We start from the raw sequence: 15,146 nt of genomic DNA, 5'->3' as shown, positions 1-15,146 counted from the left end.
GTATTTGGATTTATAGTATTTTTATTTGTTTACCCTCTAAATTATATAAAACACACTTACACAGTACACACTACTAGTAATAAGACATTTTTGTGCAAAATCAGTTTTCATATGACACTACTGTCTAATGAGATTGTATTATGGACATAAACGGAGTACTTAGTATACAGAGGACTAGTGCTCTATTATATTATCTTCTACTACTCTACTAGTATGTTGGAAAAAAAACTCAACACATTTTCAACACAATAAAAAACCAAAATAGTTTAAAGGGCAAAATTTGTACATTTTACCAACCAAAATAGTTTATTGTAGAGTAAATTAACTAGCATGGGACCTTCTCACCCAAAAATAATTGATTAAAGAATAATTTACCCTAAAAAAAAATTAAAAAGATAACTTTGAAATTTTAAATTTTATTTGAGTGGTCGGCAATGTGGGCTATTATTTAGGGCTAGGTGAATCACATATATAAATACATTTTCTGCCTGCTGTATTTGAATGAATCTAAAGATTAAACCCTGACATTTTCATTTTGAGAGAATAGTTTGAAAATGGGAATATCGCTGAAACTGCTGGTGAACAAAGAATCAAAGAAAGTGGTTTATGCTGAAGCAGGCAAGGAGTTTGTGGATTTTTTTTACTGGGGTTAATGGATCTTCCACTTGGTTCAATCCTTAGGATTCTGAGTAGTAATGACCAAACTGAGTCCTTATCACTTGGCAAAATTTATGAGAGTGCTAAGTCTATTGAGGGTTCCTATCTCCAGAAACACGAAGTCCGTGAATCTATTCTTAACCCTAAGCATACCACCAATTCTATGGTTAAGCAGACTGCTGTGCTTCGTGACTTGGTACCTGTGTGAGTCTTCCTTATTTTTGTATTTTATTATTCTGTGATCATGTCAATGTTAATGGAACTTGTGATCAAACACGAGGCATGTTTATCATGATGATGATCTTATAGATTAAGAATTGTGAACAATTAGAGTTCAGTATATACTTAGCTTGGTGGTTCAAATATTAAAATTTTGCAAACATATAGTTCAATTTATATATTAGCAAAGAAAATGAGCATGTATAGCAATTAGCAATGTGATGATAGATGTTTACGAATTGGAATCTTTGAATTGTAAGTATGTTCATGGTCATTGAACTCCGGTCCATGATATGATAATTTGCATTTTAACAAATATTATGACATGCCCTGGTGCTCATGTGGGAGTTGTGAATAGAAAACTTTTAGAGGTGCACCAAGAGATGGGTGCATCCAAGTCTAGATGCTCTAGTTTAAATGTAATTATGTATGTATGTATGTAGTCTTGCCCTTACCAGTGTAAACCTGTATGTTTTAGCCGAATATTATATTGTACTCTTTAAAACCTCTCAAACTAACAAAGAGTTATTCCTCCCTTTCCCTCTCATTTCTTCCTAATTTTGTATCCAAAAAATCTGTTAATGTTTCCTAATCTTTATCTAAATTTTTAAAGAGATTTGGCTCCAATCATGAGTTTTGCGTTTATACTCTGCAGTAGTAGAAGCAACAACTACTCATACTCCTCTTCACAACAAACTAATGAAGTAGATGGGTATGTTAAAGGCGCAGTTGCCTACATGGTGATGGATGATCTGACAATAACACCTTCCTCCACCATCTCTAGCATTAATCTCTTTAACACTCATGGTATCAAAGACATGGCCACTCTTCAAGAGATGATTGTCCAGGTCGATGCTGATAAGGTGTGCTCTTTTCTTCCTTCTAAATAAAATTCTCCCAATGTTGTCTAGTTCATACTTTTGAATCCACGATTTGCCTAACTTCGGTCATCTAGTTCTTAAATTAAATTATATATATGCCTAACACTCACAAGTGCAACATATGTTTGGTAGGCCTTAAACCTAGTAAGAGCTGCATTCGGGTCTAGCACGGTGCTTACTGATATATTCATTGGCAAGGCTCCCAGTGTTAAACCTACCAAGAGGTCCAAGACTTGATCAAGAGATAATTCTATCATCTACGTCTTGCATTGTATATGCAGCTATGTCTCATGCATCTGGTGAATAAACTAGATTTTTCGTGTTGAAAATATATAATCTTAGAATTTGTTGCCAAGTAGGTTAAACTAATGAGCATTCATGTATGACATTCTGATGCTTAGAATGAACCTTTCTGCTAGTCTAAGCAGCAACTGTCATGGTTTTTGTTGAATATTTTGCTGTCAATGTTACTGTCTTACCCTGTTAGCCACCTATACCTGTATCGGTACGCAAGTGCACACGTAACAAACGCAAGGGCTCAAACAGGTTTTGGTATTAACTATCCTCCTAAAATTTTATTACAACCTTGATTCTTTAGTCAATTATTTCTGTAGCTAATCCTCTCCATATGTCTGTCTATTAAATCATTGTTAATCTCAAATTCTCAATGGCCTTGTAGTTCTCACTAATGACCCGAGTTGATAGGCTATGATATTTTCACCACAATCAAGCAAGGCCCAAAGAAGCCCAAGCCCATATGCAATAATGGCTAGTGAGGTACCCAATTACCCATCATCGTTTATGGCTGATGTATTTTACAGTTGTGAGCTGTGACTTGTGACTGTTGGGAGTATAAAATAGATAATGGTTTCGTGAATCGTGAGAGTGGAGGGCCCAATTACGCGACAATATCGGATTTATTGGAAGGACGAATCTTGAATTGCGTACTCTAGGACGTACTGCTTAAGTATGAAAAGGTGGACATTCAAGAAATTGAATTTTGAAATTTGTTCAGACATTGGCAAATTAACTTGCTAACCGTATACTTGTGCAAACTGATATGGTGAGCTTGATCTCAAATTGTAGTGATAACTTTAGGTGTTTAATAAAAATTGGTGACCTAGTAACATATTAAAATGATCGTTTTGTTATTCATAGCCCTTAGGGCTATGCATAAAAACTAGCAAATTCCTCCAATTAATGGTATATATCTTATTCCAATGAAATCTATGACAAACTTAATATTAATAATTAGACCATCATTCAATTCTCATTAAATTGTATTTATTAAAATATTATTTCCTACCCACTTATTAGTTATACACATTATTTTAGGAAATAAAATACGTTCATTGTACTGCAATTCTGTAAATCATCTTGAAAGCAATTTTTTTTTATGGAAAAAGCTATACATAGCCTAAGGGCTACATATAAGCATTTAATTTACTCTTGAAAATTGTTTAAATTTAAAAAATCATGACAAAAACACACTAATTACACCGATCTGCGCGTGTTTTTGTCATAAATTCCTAACTTTATACATTTTTCAAGAGTAAATTCAATGCTTATATATAGCCCTAAGGGCTATGTATAGCATTACCCTTTTTTTATATAAAGGGAAAAATAAAAAAAAGAGCACACGATTATTTTTACTGACTTTGATTTCACTGGAATTGGTCTAAGTAGGGCAGTCATAATATTACAAATTCGTCCTTGAACAATTTCTTGTACAGCAATATCAATCTAAAATTTTCAAAAGTAAAAAGATTAACTCCATGATTTAAGAAATTTTACAATTAAAATAGTAAAATATATTTCAAGAAGTTAGTAGACAATATCAGCAAGTCAATTAGGATTTGTATCCTTCTTTTTTACTTCAAATACGTAAGAGTGGGTTATAATGTTAGGGTAGAATCACAAGTATTAAAACAACTAGCATGATCGTAATTTACTTCATTTTTAAAAAAATAAATAAATAAACAATTCATCAAACCAGTATACATTACTTCATTAACAGGAAAAAAAAAAAAAGACAATTTATCAAACAGGTTGTGGGCAATAAGATTATCACAATGTAAAATATTTTCACAATACTGATGGTGATGAATTGATGATCAATTACTCATTAAAACAAAATATTCATCTCATAAAAGACAAAAAAACATACCTTTTAGAATAAAAAATAATTCATAAGACTCTTGCTAACTTTTTTTTTTTCCCACTAGTATAGATAGAAAAGATGTAAAATGACGAAGAGGAAATGTTGTAAGATGATTTGATGGAGACTTCAATTTTTATTTATTTATTTTTTTTCTCATATATTTTTATGGTATAAGTAAGATGAAAAATCTGATTCTAATTTAGGCGCCAAGCATTAGTTTCATGGGGAATTAACATATTTGTGTGCATATGTGCTATTTATTGACTTGTTGTTTTTTTATTATTCCCCATAAATATTAAACATGTACACTATTATTTTTATTGAAAATATAAGAGAATCTAGACATGTATTAATGGTTATACATAGCCCTTAGGGCTATGTTTAACATTTGCCTAAAACGATATGGCCTTGTTGGGATAAAAATTAGGAATTACATGATATAGAGTATTCCTTTTTTTTTTTTTTTTTTTTTTTTTTGGTTTTAAAATGCATTAGCTTGATCAACATATTTGTCAATTTGTAATTTTAACCATTAATTTTTTAATTGTTTATTAGTACTCCCTCCGTCCCCGAAGAAACGACCCTTTTGGGTTGATTTCGCGGATATTAATAAAGTTAAATAAAAGGAAGTAAAATTATATTGAAAAGATAAATTTATATGGGGTTTAAAAAAAGTAAAAAGACAGTAATAAAAGTATATGGAAAAACAAAATTATATGTAGGAAAGCTAATTTTGCACAAATATTGTTGCAAATTGGTGGGTATATTAATGCAAATGAGTCATTATTTTTTGGACTAAAATTTGACCTAATGGGTCGTTTTTTCGGGGACGAGGGGGGAGTATTAAAAACGAGGAGAATAGATACCAATGCACTATGCTCAAGCCAAATCAATTGTGTGACAGTACTGACACAGTGGTACTGTAGATATAAGTGATAGTTGTATGAAGTAGCTTTCAATTTTCAAGCCAGAGGAAGTCCCATTGACAGAAAAATAATTAAACAATAAAGCCTCTTGTTATTTTGCCACTAAAACAGTACCAAAGAAACAGAAAAATGGGAGTGAAATTGAAGTTGCTGGTAAACAGTGAAACAAAGAAGGTGGTATTTGCAGAAGCTGGGAAGGAATTTGTTGATTTCTTGATGGGTTTAATGGAGATTCCACTTGGTTCAATCCTCCGTCTTTTGAAACAAAATTCCGAAAATAGAGATGGAAATTCTACTTTATCATTGGAAAAACTTTATGAAAGTATCTACTTATTTGATGAATCCTACCTTCAGAAATCTGATCTCAGGAATTCTGTCTTGGACCCTAAATTTTCATCTGTTACTAAAATCAAGCAGGCTCCTGTCCTTCAACAGTTACTTCAACTGTCAGTCCTCTTTCTAGCCCTCTAATTTTTTTGTATTACTAAATTATACTACGTTCGTATGTTACATTTTACTACTTTGTTCGGAATTAATTGTCGCATTGTTTCAATTCTTGATATTTACGACATTTTAATTTGTCTCCTGTTATGTTCCCCTGACTTTTTATTCTACATATTACTATCCTACTTGATATGCACGAGTCCAAGTGATTGTCGTATACACTCTTCACTTGCAATTGTTGTTGTAATATGGTTATTATTTAACTGCTGAAATCGAAAACTTATACGAGTAGTTTAATTTTCAAGTACGAGTAATGTCAGTTTATTTTGCTTCCCCTGATCCTTGATTGTCACCGCCTTTTCATTGTAGTTTTGCTTTGCCTTTTTGCTTGCTTCAAAATTACTCAATTCTTGAAATTGTTCTCTTTAAGCTTCGGTTTCTTGTTTGCTTCATTTTGTATAATTGTTTCATACCATACATGTAGTGTTACACACACACACAGCCACATAGGGTATCATACGAGTAGAGCTCGTATTCCCAATTGTTCAATAAGCTATTACATGTGCACGCCGTTGTATAAGCTTTTGAAATTTGAATGCTCTATTTTTCTTGAGATACTTTGTTCAATTAAAGTGAGCTCAAATCCTCTATTTTGTGATTTTGTACTCAGCAAAAGTAGTTACTCTTACTCCCAATCTAGCCGGGATGAGATAGATGGGTATGTTAAGGGTGCTGCTTACTGTAAAGGATTTGATTAAATCATATTTATTGATATTGTTTATAGTTAGCAATCCCTTGATTTACTCTTTAGATTGATAGTCAAAGATATCCCTTATTCTTAGCTAATGTTCCTAGACAAGTACTCCAATGTATCTAGTCGTATTATATTGCTTACTCATGTACTATATATACTCATGGAATCACATCAATATAATTAAGCTTTCCAACATTCTCTTTCTCATAACTCTATCACTTACTACATGATGAAGGATGATCTCTCGATAACACCTTCCTCAACCATCTCCAGCATAAATCTCTTCAACATACATGGCGTCAAAGATATCAGCTTCCTCCTTGAGAAGACTGTCGAGGTCGATGGCACAAAGGTCTTTCTCTTGCCCTTCTTAATCAACCTTAAGTTTAATACTCCGTAACATTTATGCTAGAAAATGTGATAGTTACCTTCTATAAATTCATGTAAGTTTAATTCTGGACTTCTGAATTAATTTTGAGTGTTTGACAGGCTTTAGAGCTGGTGAGAACAACATTTTATTCCAATACGGTGTAAAGGATTTGTCAAATCATATATTCTCTTTCTCATAACTCTATCATGGTATCAGAGCTTTTGATCCATCTTTTCTTGCTTCCGCTACTACCATGGTTACACTATCAAAACCTTTTGTTGACGCCGACAAATGATGGTGACCATATCAAACTTTCTTCTCGGAAAGCTTCAAACCAAAATCATATTTTTCACTCAACTCTTTTTGGCACCCCGTATTTCATATACCAAGAGATGCCATTGATATATTTTTTTTTCTCCAAACCCCTTACATGGAGAAACAAACCTTTTTCGATATCCCGTAGTTTACCTACCATGTGTTACCATATACGAAATTCTCTCCAAAACCATTATGGAGAAACATAACATTCTGTTCTAAACCACCATCACCAGTTCACCACCATTAATATTTTCTATCTCGCCTTCAATGGTGGTGAAGGATCGGAACCTCTATATTTTTTTCCCTCCCATTTGTTGCAAGCATACGCTAGCAAATTTTTATTTATTTTTAAATACTTACAATCAATGGTTCATGTGTTTAAAAACCGTGAAAAACACCCATTAAACAACTTTTTATTCTCTCTCTATATACTATCTTTTTACTTCTTCATGCAACTCCTTCCAAAAAAAAAAAAAAAAAAAAAAAAAAAAAAAAAAAAAAAAAACTCTTAACTCTCAATTTGGTACGTACACCTCTCAATTGAAGAAACACCAACATCTTGAAGTGGCAATCAACAATCAAGAAGAACATTCATTTTACAAGATTGTACTTTCCCTTTGGTCGTCCATCTTGCGGGGGCGTGTAAAGGATTTGTCAAATCATATTAATTGATATTGTTTATAGTTAGCAATCCCTTGATTTACTCTTTAGATTGATAGTCAAAGATATCCCTTATTCTTGGCTAATGTTCCTAGACAAGTACTCCAATGTATCTAGTCGTATTATATTACTTACTCATGTACTATATATACTCATGGAATCACATCAATATAATTAAGCTTTCCAACATTCTCTTTCTCATAACTCTATCATACGGTCCTCACAGACGTTTTCATGAGCAACGATCAAAGCATGGCTTCTACCAGTAAAAATGAGGGTGAGACCAATTAATTTTATCTATCCAACTGATCCTGTAACATATGCTATCTGAAGTACTTTCATAAAAATTCTGGGTTTGAATCCTTTAAAATTAACATCGTTGTTTTGTGTGTATATTATTGTAAACATACTCGCGTTTTTATCCATCTTCATGCTATATAGATTTGGGTATTTGAAGTTAGGGGATTCGAGCAGAAGATCACTTCACTCTCCCCTTTAAAGTTAAACTAACTAAACCGGTTTACAAGAATAATTTAAACTATTGATGTAATTACGTAAGCAAATATAAATTATCATCTACTAAATATGAAACAGAGGGAGTACCTAAATATGAATTTTTTATTCGAAAAGAATTAATGAAACATAGCAATGACTAAAATACATCATTGGGCATAATCATTCGAAAAGAATATGAATAATCAATAAAATCATCTTCCAAATGTGAATACTAATTAATGTTTCAACTAGGCTTACCACCAGTTGGACCAACCACACAATCAGGCAAAGGGGGGTTATACCTGTTCTTATCATGGCAATAAGAGTATGTAAGATGTTGCTTCCTAAACTCCTCATATTCCCTTAAGTTTTGAAGTGTTATTTTCCCGCAAACATTCACATCATCACAGTTAGAAGGCTTCTGATTCGGGTCGGATGCACACCCACGGATTAAAAGGTCCGAGAACCTAGCCACAAACGGGTCAAATTCATGGTTGATCTTAAACCGGCCTCCATTCGTAGCCCAACCCGATCCATCCCATATAGTAGCAATCAATGACATGGGCTTAGACGGGTAATCCCCACCCAAACCATTCACCTTGTAATTCTCTCTAATTGGGACATCATCCACATAAAAAATAACCCGGTTTTCGCCCCAAAATATACTATACTTATGAGCCTTTTCCCTCGGATCAAACCATAACGTGTACCTCTCTTCCCTTCCTTTGCTTGTGCTACCATTACCATAAATATTAGTCTGCAAGACCCAATCTTGACCGTTAGCATGACCCAAGAACTCGAAATCAATCTCGTCGTGATGACCCTCAAATTTATCATTGTTGGACAAGTAGAATGCCACAACAACACCAGCAGTGTAGTTGGGTGATGGCAGCTTGATAGAAGCACTAAATAACCCGCTTTCGTAAACGTTTTGAGAGATAAACCCGGACCCTCCGGTGTTCTTAACAATGGATAAATAAACGGTGTTTCCATCATCTTCAATGACTATGTTTTCTTCTCCATAGAGCTTCTTTAACCCTTCATCGAAACTCGTTGTTGTAAAGTTTTGGACACAACCATAGCAGTACGAAATTAGCGTGCAGATCAACAAGAAATTCAACATGAATTGATGCATTTTTCTCTAATTTGTTGTTGTTGTAGCCTTTGATTGAGAGGTCGGTCTAGGTGACCTGTAAATTTGAAAAACAATGTTAAATGAATAAAAAATGTATGTACATGTACATCTATGAAATTGACAATGAATATAGTGAGATTATTTTTTGTATTGCTAATATCAAAATATATGTTACATTTACTTTTTGATGGGGAGATATATGTTACTTGAATGCTTCTTCAATATTCATAATCTTAAATATTACAGTAATAAAAAGTCATTAATGTATGTTATTACAATGCTAGTACAATTGGCACGAGTGGAATTAGTGTCTAATTGCACACATGAATGTATTTCAATTAGTATATAGACAGACAAGGATACTAGAATTAATTTTAGTCTAGCGCATGGGTGAGACCAGGGTACAATCGAGCTTGAACCGGTATAGGGGTGGGTGGTACGTTAGCCAAAATCTGTGCCGGAGTTGAGTAATTTTTTCAGTTTTGCCGGTTTGAATTGGGCATGTAAAAGTGATTCCGCTAATTAACTCAACTAGCAGAATCACATACAATATATATATTACACAGTAAAATTGACAAAACACTAGAATTGGTGCGAAATTACAAACTTTGCCAACATTATATAACTATAACTATAACACACTCCGCGCTTTAGAAAACATCAAATATTATGTGCATTGGTGCATGTAACGATTTATTCATGAACATGGATGTATAATTTAAATAGATTGAAGCATTATTATTAATATAAAGCACAATGAAATTAAAGTATAATAAACACCTTTCATAACTCTACTTACGTACAAATGTGCATTTATAATTACGGAGTATAATTCATTATAAAGTAAAATAAAATTCCAAGATAAAGTAGAATATGAAATTTACCTGAAAATTGAATTGGGTGTTTGATCAAATCAATATGTCTTCTTAGTTACTTGCACTGCTCTAATGGTGTTCCGGCTATTAGACAAGGAGTTTAGAGATAGATTGAGTGTGGAAAGAAAAAATTTAAAAAGAATTTAAAGAATAATTAAGATTATATTTGTATACTAATATAGCTAAATACAGAATTTATATAGGCAAATGAGTCATCAATTATGCAACCAAGGAATTAGGACAATTGATATTTTTTCTTTTATTGACTAAGGTAAACATGATTCTAACAGCCAATATATTATAATTATAAAATGATTTTTATTGATACTCTATCTTTATTTCCATATATATATGTATGTAACAATAATTGTATAGATAGAGCTTATAATGGACCAATACAAAAATATAATGAAAAGATTTTTCAAATTTACACCTAAGTTCCTCCATTGCTACAGCGTTGAGCTAGTTGGAATACACGAGAGAATCTCCAGTTTCCTTCTTCATAATATTTGCACACCTAAAAAAAAAATTCTAGAGAATATACTTTAATCCATCCAGCCTTAGGATTTATAATAATTAAGGATTGAATTAGATTGATGGTGCCTTGAATAATGACTAAGCTAAGGAAAGTCTTCACAAAAAAAAAAAAAAAAAAAAAAAAAGGTCTTTCACAAGATCAAGTTAATGAAATAGAGTTTTGCGTTGTAAAATTCGATTTGGTAATTGAACATTATGGAGTAAATTTGTACAAGTATATAAAAGCCACTAGTCTTTTGGCCCGTATAATGTGCGGGCTTGTTATTAGTGTTTTTCTTTAGGTGCATGTATGATTTAATTATTATGGAGACGACTGAGACGTGGTTATTTTTTGTTCGTGAGTTATCTTATGTGCCTCTTTGACTTTTTTTATTTACATTTTATATCAAATATGACATTAAAATGTATTTCTGAAAGAGAATATGCATGGTCTTTTGGAAGATAGATTTGCAAAATATAATTTAATATGTCTAATAAAGTAACTAAGTTTACATAGGATATATGGGGTATGAGATGTCATTCTTCATTGTGTCGCATCCACATTTGTATGTTCTTTTTGGACTCCATTTTCATGTTGTGCATTTTGCGTTATGTAGTATTAATGTCTTGAATTTCTCCGGGCTATTTTTGGGATTGTGTCGTCATTCCTGTGAAATAATATAAATATGAGTAAGGATTTTTTTTTACTGCTATTAAAAAACATTAACTTTGACTCACTATCAATCAAATATTATGAGACTACAACCACAACCGATTATTCACTCAATTATTTGTTAGTTAGCTTGCCAAAGTTCAAAATTCAAGATTTATGCATGACTTTGTAGTTTTGTACAACCAGACACACTATCAATTTGGGGCCTATTTTCAAATTTTAAAATACTTTAATCATATTAGATCCATCCAAAGATAATTGCAATTATAATTAGCAAAAGGGGTTTGCGCTACTGCAGTGACTTGTTTTCTGGCAAGGAAACGGAGCTAACATGGGTAGCACCTAAGATGTTTCAAATATTCAAATACCAAGCTAGTGTGAAATTGAGGTATAATGAGCTTATGCAACAAACAATCTCAGTTCAATGGTATGGTATTTGTATAAACTTTGGATTGATTTAAACAAAATCCCAAACAAAACTGATTTAAAATGCACACACAACTTCAATTCCCAAAAATGTTAAAGCTTATACCAAAATTAGAATAATTAACCAAAGAGCTTTACCTCAAGCTACCACCTTCAATTTGCATCAAGCTCTCTACAAAGCCTACAACAATTTCTCAATTTTGTTAATTGGGGTTTCAATATAAATTCTACAATAATAAGAAAAATTAATATAAATTATTAAAAAAAAAACACAAGATAATAATAAGTTTTAATTAATTAATATTCTGTCAAAAAATGTTAATATTAATATTATTATTATTATTATTATTATTATTATTATTATTATTATTATTATTATTATTATTATTATTATTATTATTATTATTATTATTATTATTATTATTATTATTGGTTTTTTTTAAAAAAAATGTAGTATTATTATTATTTATTTTAAATGTTTAATTCTTAACTACACATTCCTTTTAATACTGATATGAATAATTAAATGAATATGTGAATTGAAAACAGAATATTGAACATGTGGCACATTTGATTAGAATAGTGAACACTTGGCACATTGAATTGGAAAAAGTGAACACTTGACACATTGAATTGGAAAAAGTGAACATAGGATAAAGACACGTGTGTATCATGGTTAGAGTTTTTAAATTCTAAGTATAGATTTGTGAACATTGGGCCTTTCCCTTTCCATTTCGTACTGTAATATACTCCGTATGAAGTTATACTAATATAAAATATTTTTCCGTTCATTCTTTTTCCAGGTTTTTTTTGGTGCAACAGAGGGGCAAGCCCCTAAGGCCCTAAACAAAGAACAAAACACAATGAAAATAAAGAAGCAAGAAAACTAAAACTAAGCTACTGGCCATAGGTTAAGAAACCTAAGGCTTTATTCTATTCTTTGCCACCATCCGAGGTAAAGACAAGCCATCAAGTCCTCTAATAAAAGGCTATTCTATTCTCCGCCACCATCCGAGGTAAAGCCTAGCCATCAAGTCCTCCAATATGTCTTAAGATCCCTTGGGACCGCTTCAAAGAGAACAAGTTTTTGATCCGAAGTAACACCATAGTTGGCAATCAATGGCTAGTAACACCATATTTTTCCGTTCATGGGTACAAGTAACTTTTACTAATGTTTAAACATCAATAAACTGTGGATCCTTAATGTTGTATCATATTATTAAAAAAAAAAAAAAAAAAAAAAAAAAAAAAAAAAAGTAGGATGAACAAGGTGCATCCAAATCTCCAATTTTCACCTCTAAACTTAAAAAAAAAGGACTAAGACATTAATATCTTGTGTATTAACATGTGTAAATTTTAGTACTACAAACTACAGCGTGCATATGAAAAAACATGAGAAATCATTTTAAATCTTGTTTTTACAAAGGAAACTTATACCTTGTATAAATTTTTGGTCCATTCTAGACTAAACATCTGCTGTAAGATATTTTTACGCATTATTAAGCTAGTGAATAAGTTTGTATTTTTATTTTTTTCGAGTCTGTAAGGTCGTAGAATGTTGTAGAACAGGATACAGGAAACAATCATCATAATGAACTAGGCATTGATGGAAAATCAGGATAAAGAAGCTTTCAGAAGATTGTAGAAAAGAGAGCTGCACTATCACTAACTGGGTCCCTCGAAATTGATTTAACAAAAACATCATAGTATTAAACTATTGGAGGAAATGCCCAGAAACTCCGAGATATCTCATTAAAATCATGTATAAATATATATGCAATGCACTTTCAGTTCTATCATCAACGTAGAAAACACACTTAAGAAGTTCAATCCCAATCTCAATTCAATAAACTCTTAATCACCCGTGCACAGCTCAAACAATCTTCCAAAAATGTCGCTTATTCCAAGCTTCTTTGGTAACCGAAAAACCAATGTCTTTGATCCATTTTCCCTAGACACTTGGGATCCATTTGATGGCATTCTCACTTCAGCCCTAGCCAATGTACCCAGCTCAGCTCGTGAAATGTCTCAATTCGCAAGCACAAGGGTGGATTGGAAGGAAACACCAGAGGCACATGTTTTCAAAGTTGATCTTCCTGGGCTGAAGAAGGAAGAAGTGAAGGTCGAGGTCGAAGAAGGCAGGATCCTGCAGATAAGTGGAGAAAGAAGCAAGGAGCAAGAAGAGAAGAACGACAAGTGGCACCGTGTTGAGAGGAGCAGTGGGAAGTTCCTTCGCCGCTTCAGGCTACCTGAAAACACAAAGATGGATGAAGTTAAGGCTAACTTGGAAAATGGAGTGCTTACTGTGACTATTCCAAAGGTGGAAGAGAAGAAACCTGAGGTCAAGAGCATCGACATCTCTTCTGCTTAAAAAGGTCCCAATATCTGTCAGGAGTGTGCTCAATGTTAATTCCCGTCATTTCGATTGAATAAGTTTGTTGTTGTGTCTAGGTAATTTGCTTGTTTGGAAGTGAATCCTGTGATGGAATGAGCACATGTAACTGATGTAAGATGGTGTTTTTGTGCAATTAAATTCTGTGTTTATTAATTGCAGTTGTATACATGCATTCTTGCAAACCATTATACTACTCGCAACAAATAGCCATAGATCCAAGGCGATAGGCCAAGCACATTTCCTTTGAGAATCTTAGAACAAAACTTCGTAAGTAGAACAGTCCAGATACATGAATAGATTCGATAATCATAATAAAGCATCACAAAAAAATGGATACGGATAATGTCACATGGAAAACACAAAGGGATATAGTTAGGGCAGATAGCAGTTGCTCCAGTACTCCACAAACTCAGAATACATAGAAGAAAAATACAGGTATAAATAGATTCAGTATGAAGTGTAGCTACAGAATTCGATCTATGACATATATCTAAACATTTATGAAAATGCAATACATGCAATATTGTCATGGACATAATGCGTTAAATAACTATTCTGAAAGGTATAAATTGAAAAGGCATCCTGCAATGCTGCAAATTCACATCTGAGCTCATAATGAATTTAGCTGAAAGAACCATAAGAGCCACTAGCTACGAATACAGAAATACCAGAATATCTAGAATAGACAAAAAGATGATCCGGAAAGACGGCTTACTAAATAAATATAGAATTTAGGTGTCATACATATATGAGTAGAGCTGTAAATTCGGGTAAATGGGTCGGGTTTGGGTCCGGTCAACTCGGATTAGGTCAATTCAGATTAATTCCATAACCTATGCGGGTCAGGTCGGGTTTGGGTTGGGTCATGCTTGAGCCGGGTCATGTCGGTTCATACTTCTTATCAACTTTGGGTCGGGTTAAGGTCAGGTTACATTCGGGTCGGGTGAACAATAGGTCGGGTTTAATTCGGGTTTTCACGGGTTAAAACGAGATAGGGTAATTCTCGGGTTCGAGTTGGGTTCGGTTCAAGTCAATAATTTGCGGGTTAGAATCAGGTCAGGTCATTCTCGGATTTGAGTCGGGTTCAGTTCAAGTCAATAATTTGCAGATTATAATCCAGTCGGGTCATTTTCAAGTCGGGTCATTCTCGGGTTCAAGTCAGGTTCGGTTCAAGTCAATAATTTGCGGATTATAATCAGGTTGGGTCTTTTCCAAGTCGAGTCATTCTCGGATTCAAGTCG

The 15,146-nt window shown here is 33.0% G+C and overlaps 1 protein-coding gene and 1 pseudogene across 1 annotated transcript; one reads left to right on the top strand and one right to left on the bottom strand.

Annotated features, from left to right (window-relative positions):
- Positions 1-8,129: 8,129 nt before the first annotated feature.
- LOC145625527 (putative xyloglucan endotransglucosylase/hydrolase protein 28 pseudogene) lies at positions 8,130-9,020 on the bottom strand (annotated as a pseudogene).
- Positions 9,021-13,401: 4,381 nt separating this feature from the next.
- LOC145620153 (17.4 kDa class I heat shock protein-like) lies at positions 13,402-14,058 on the top strand. The gene has a single exon (XM_081674793.1). It carries the CDS (start codon positions 13,402-13,404, stop codon positions 13,879-13,881), a length of 480 nt encoding a protein of 159 aa, XP_081530919.1. The 3' UTR covers positions 13,882-14,058.
- Positions 14,059-15,146: the final 1,088 nt, after the last annotated feature.

Source organism: Chenopodium album, chromosome 3 (genome assembly GCF_948465745.1).
Source record: "Chenopodium album chromosome 3, dcCheAlbu1.1, whole genome shotgun sequence".
Classification (NCBI taxonomy): domain Eukaryota; kingdom Viridiplantae; phylum Streptophyta; class Magnoliopsida; order Caryophyllales; family Amaranthaceae; genus Chenopodium; species Chenopodium album.
The sequence above is the reverse complement of the archived record's forward strand: the minus strand, read 5'-3'. Positions and strand labels throughout refer to the sequence as shown.

Excerpts from the sequence above, each read along its gene's own strand:
- LOC145620153 (XM_081674793.1), top strand. The coding sequence starts at position 13,402 with ATGTCGCTTATTCCAAGCTTCTTTGGTAACCGAAAAACCAATGTCTTT.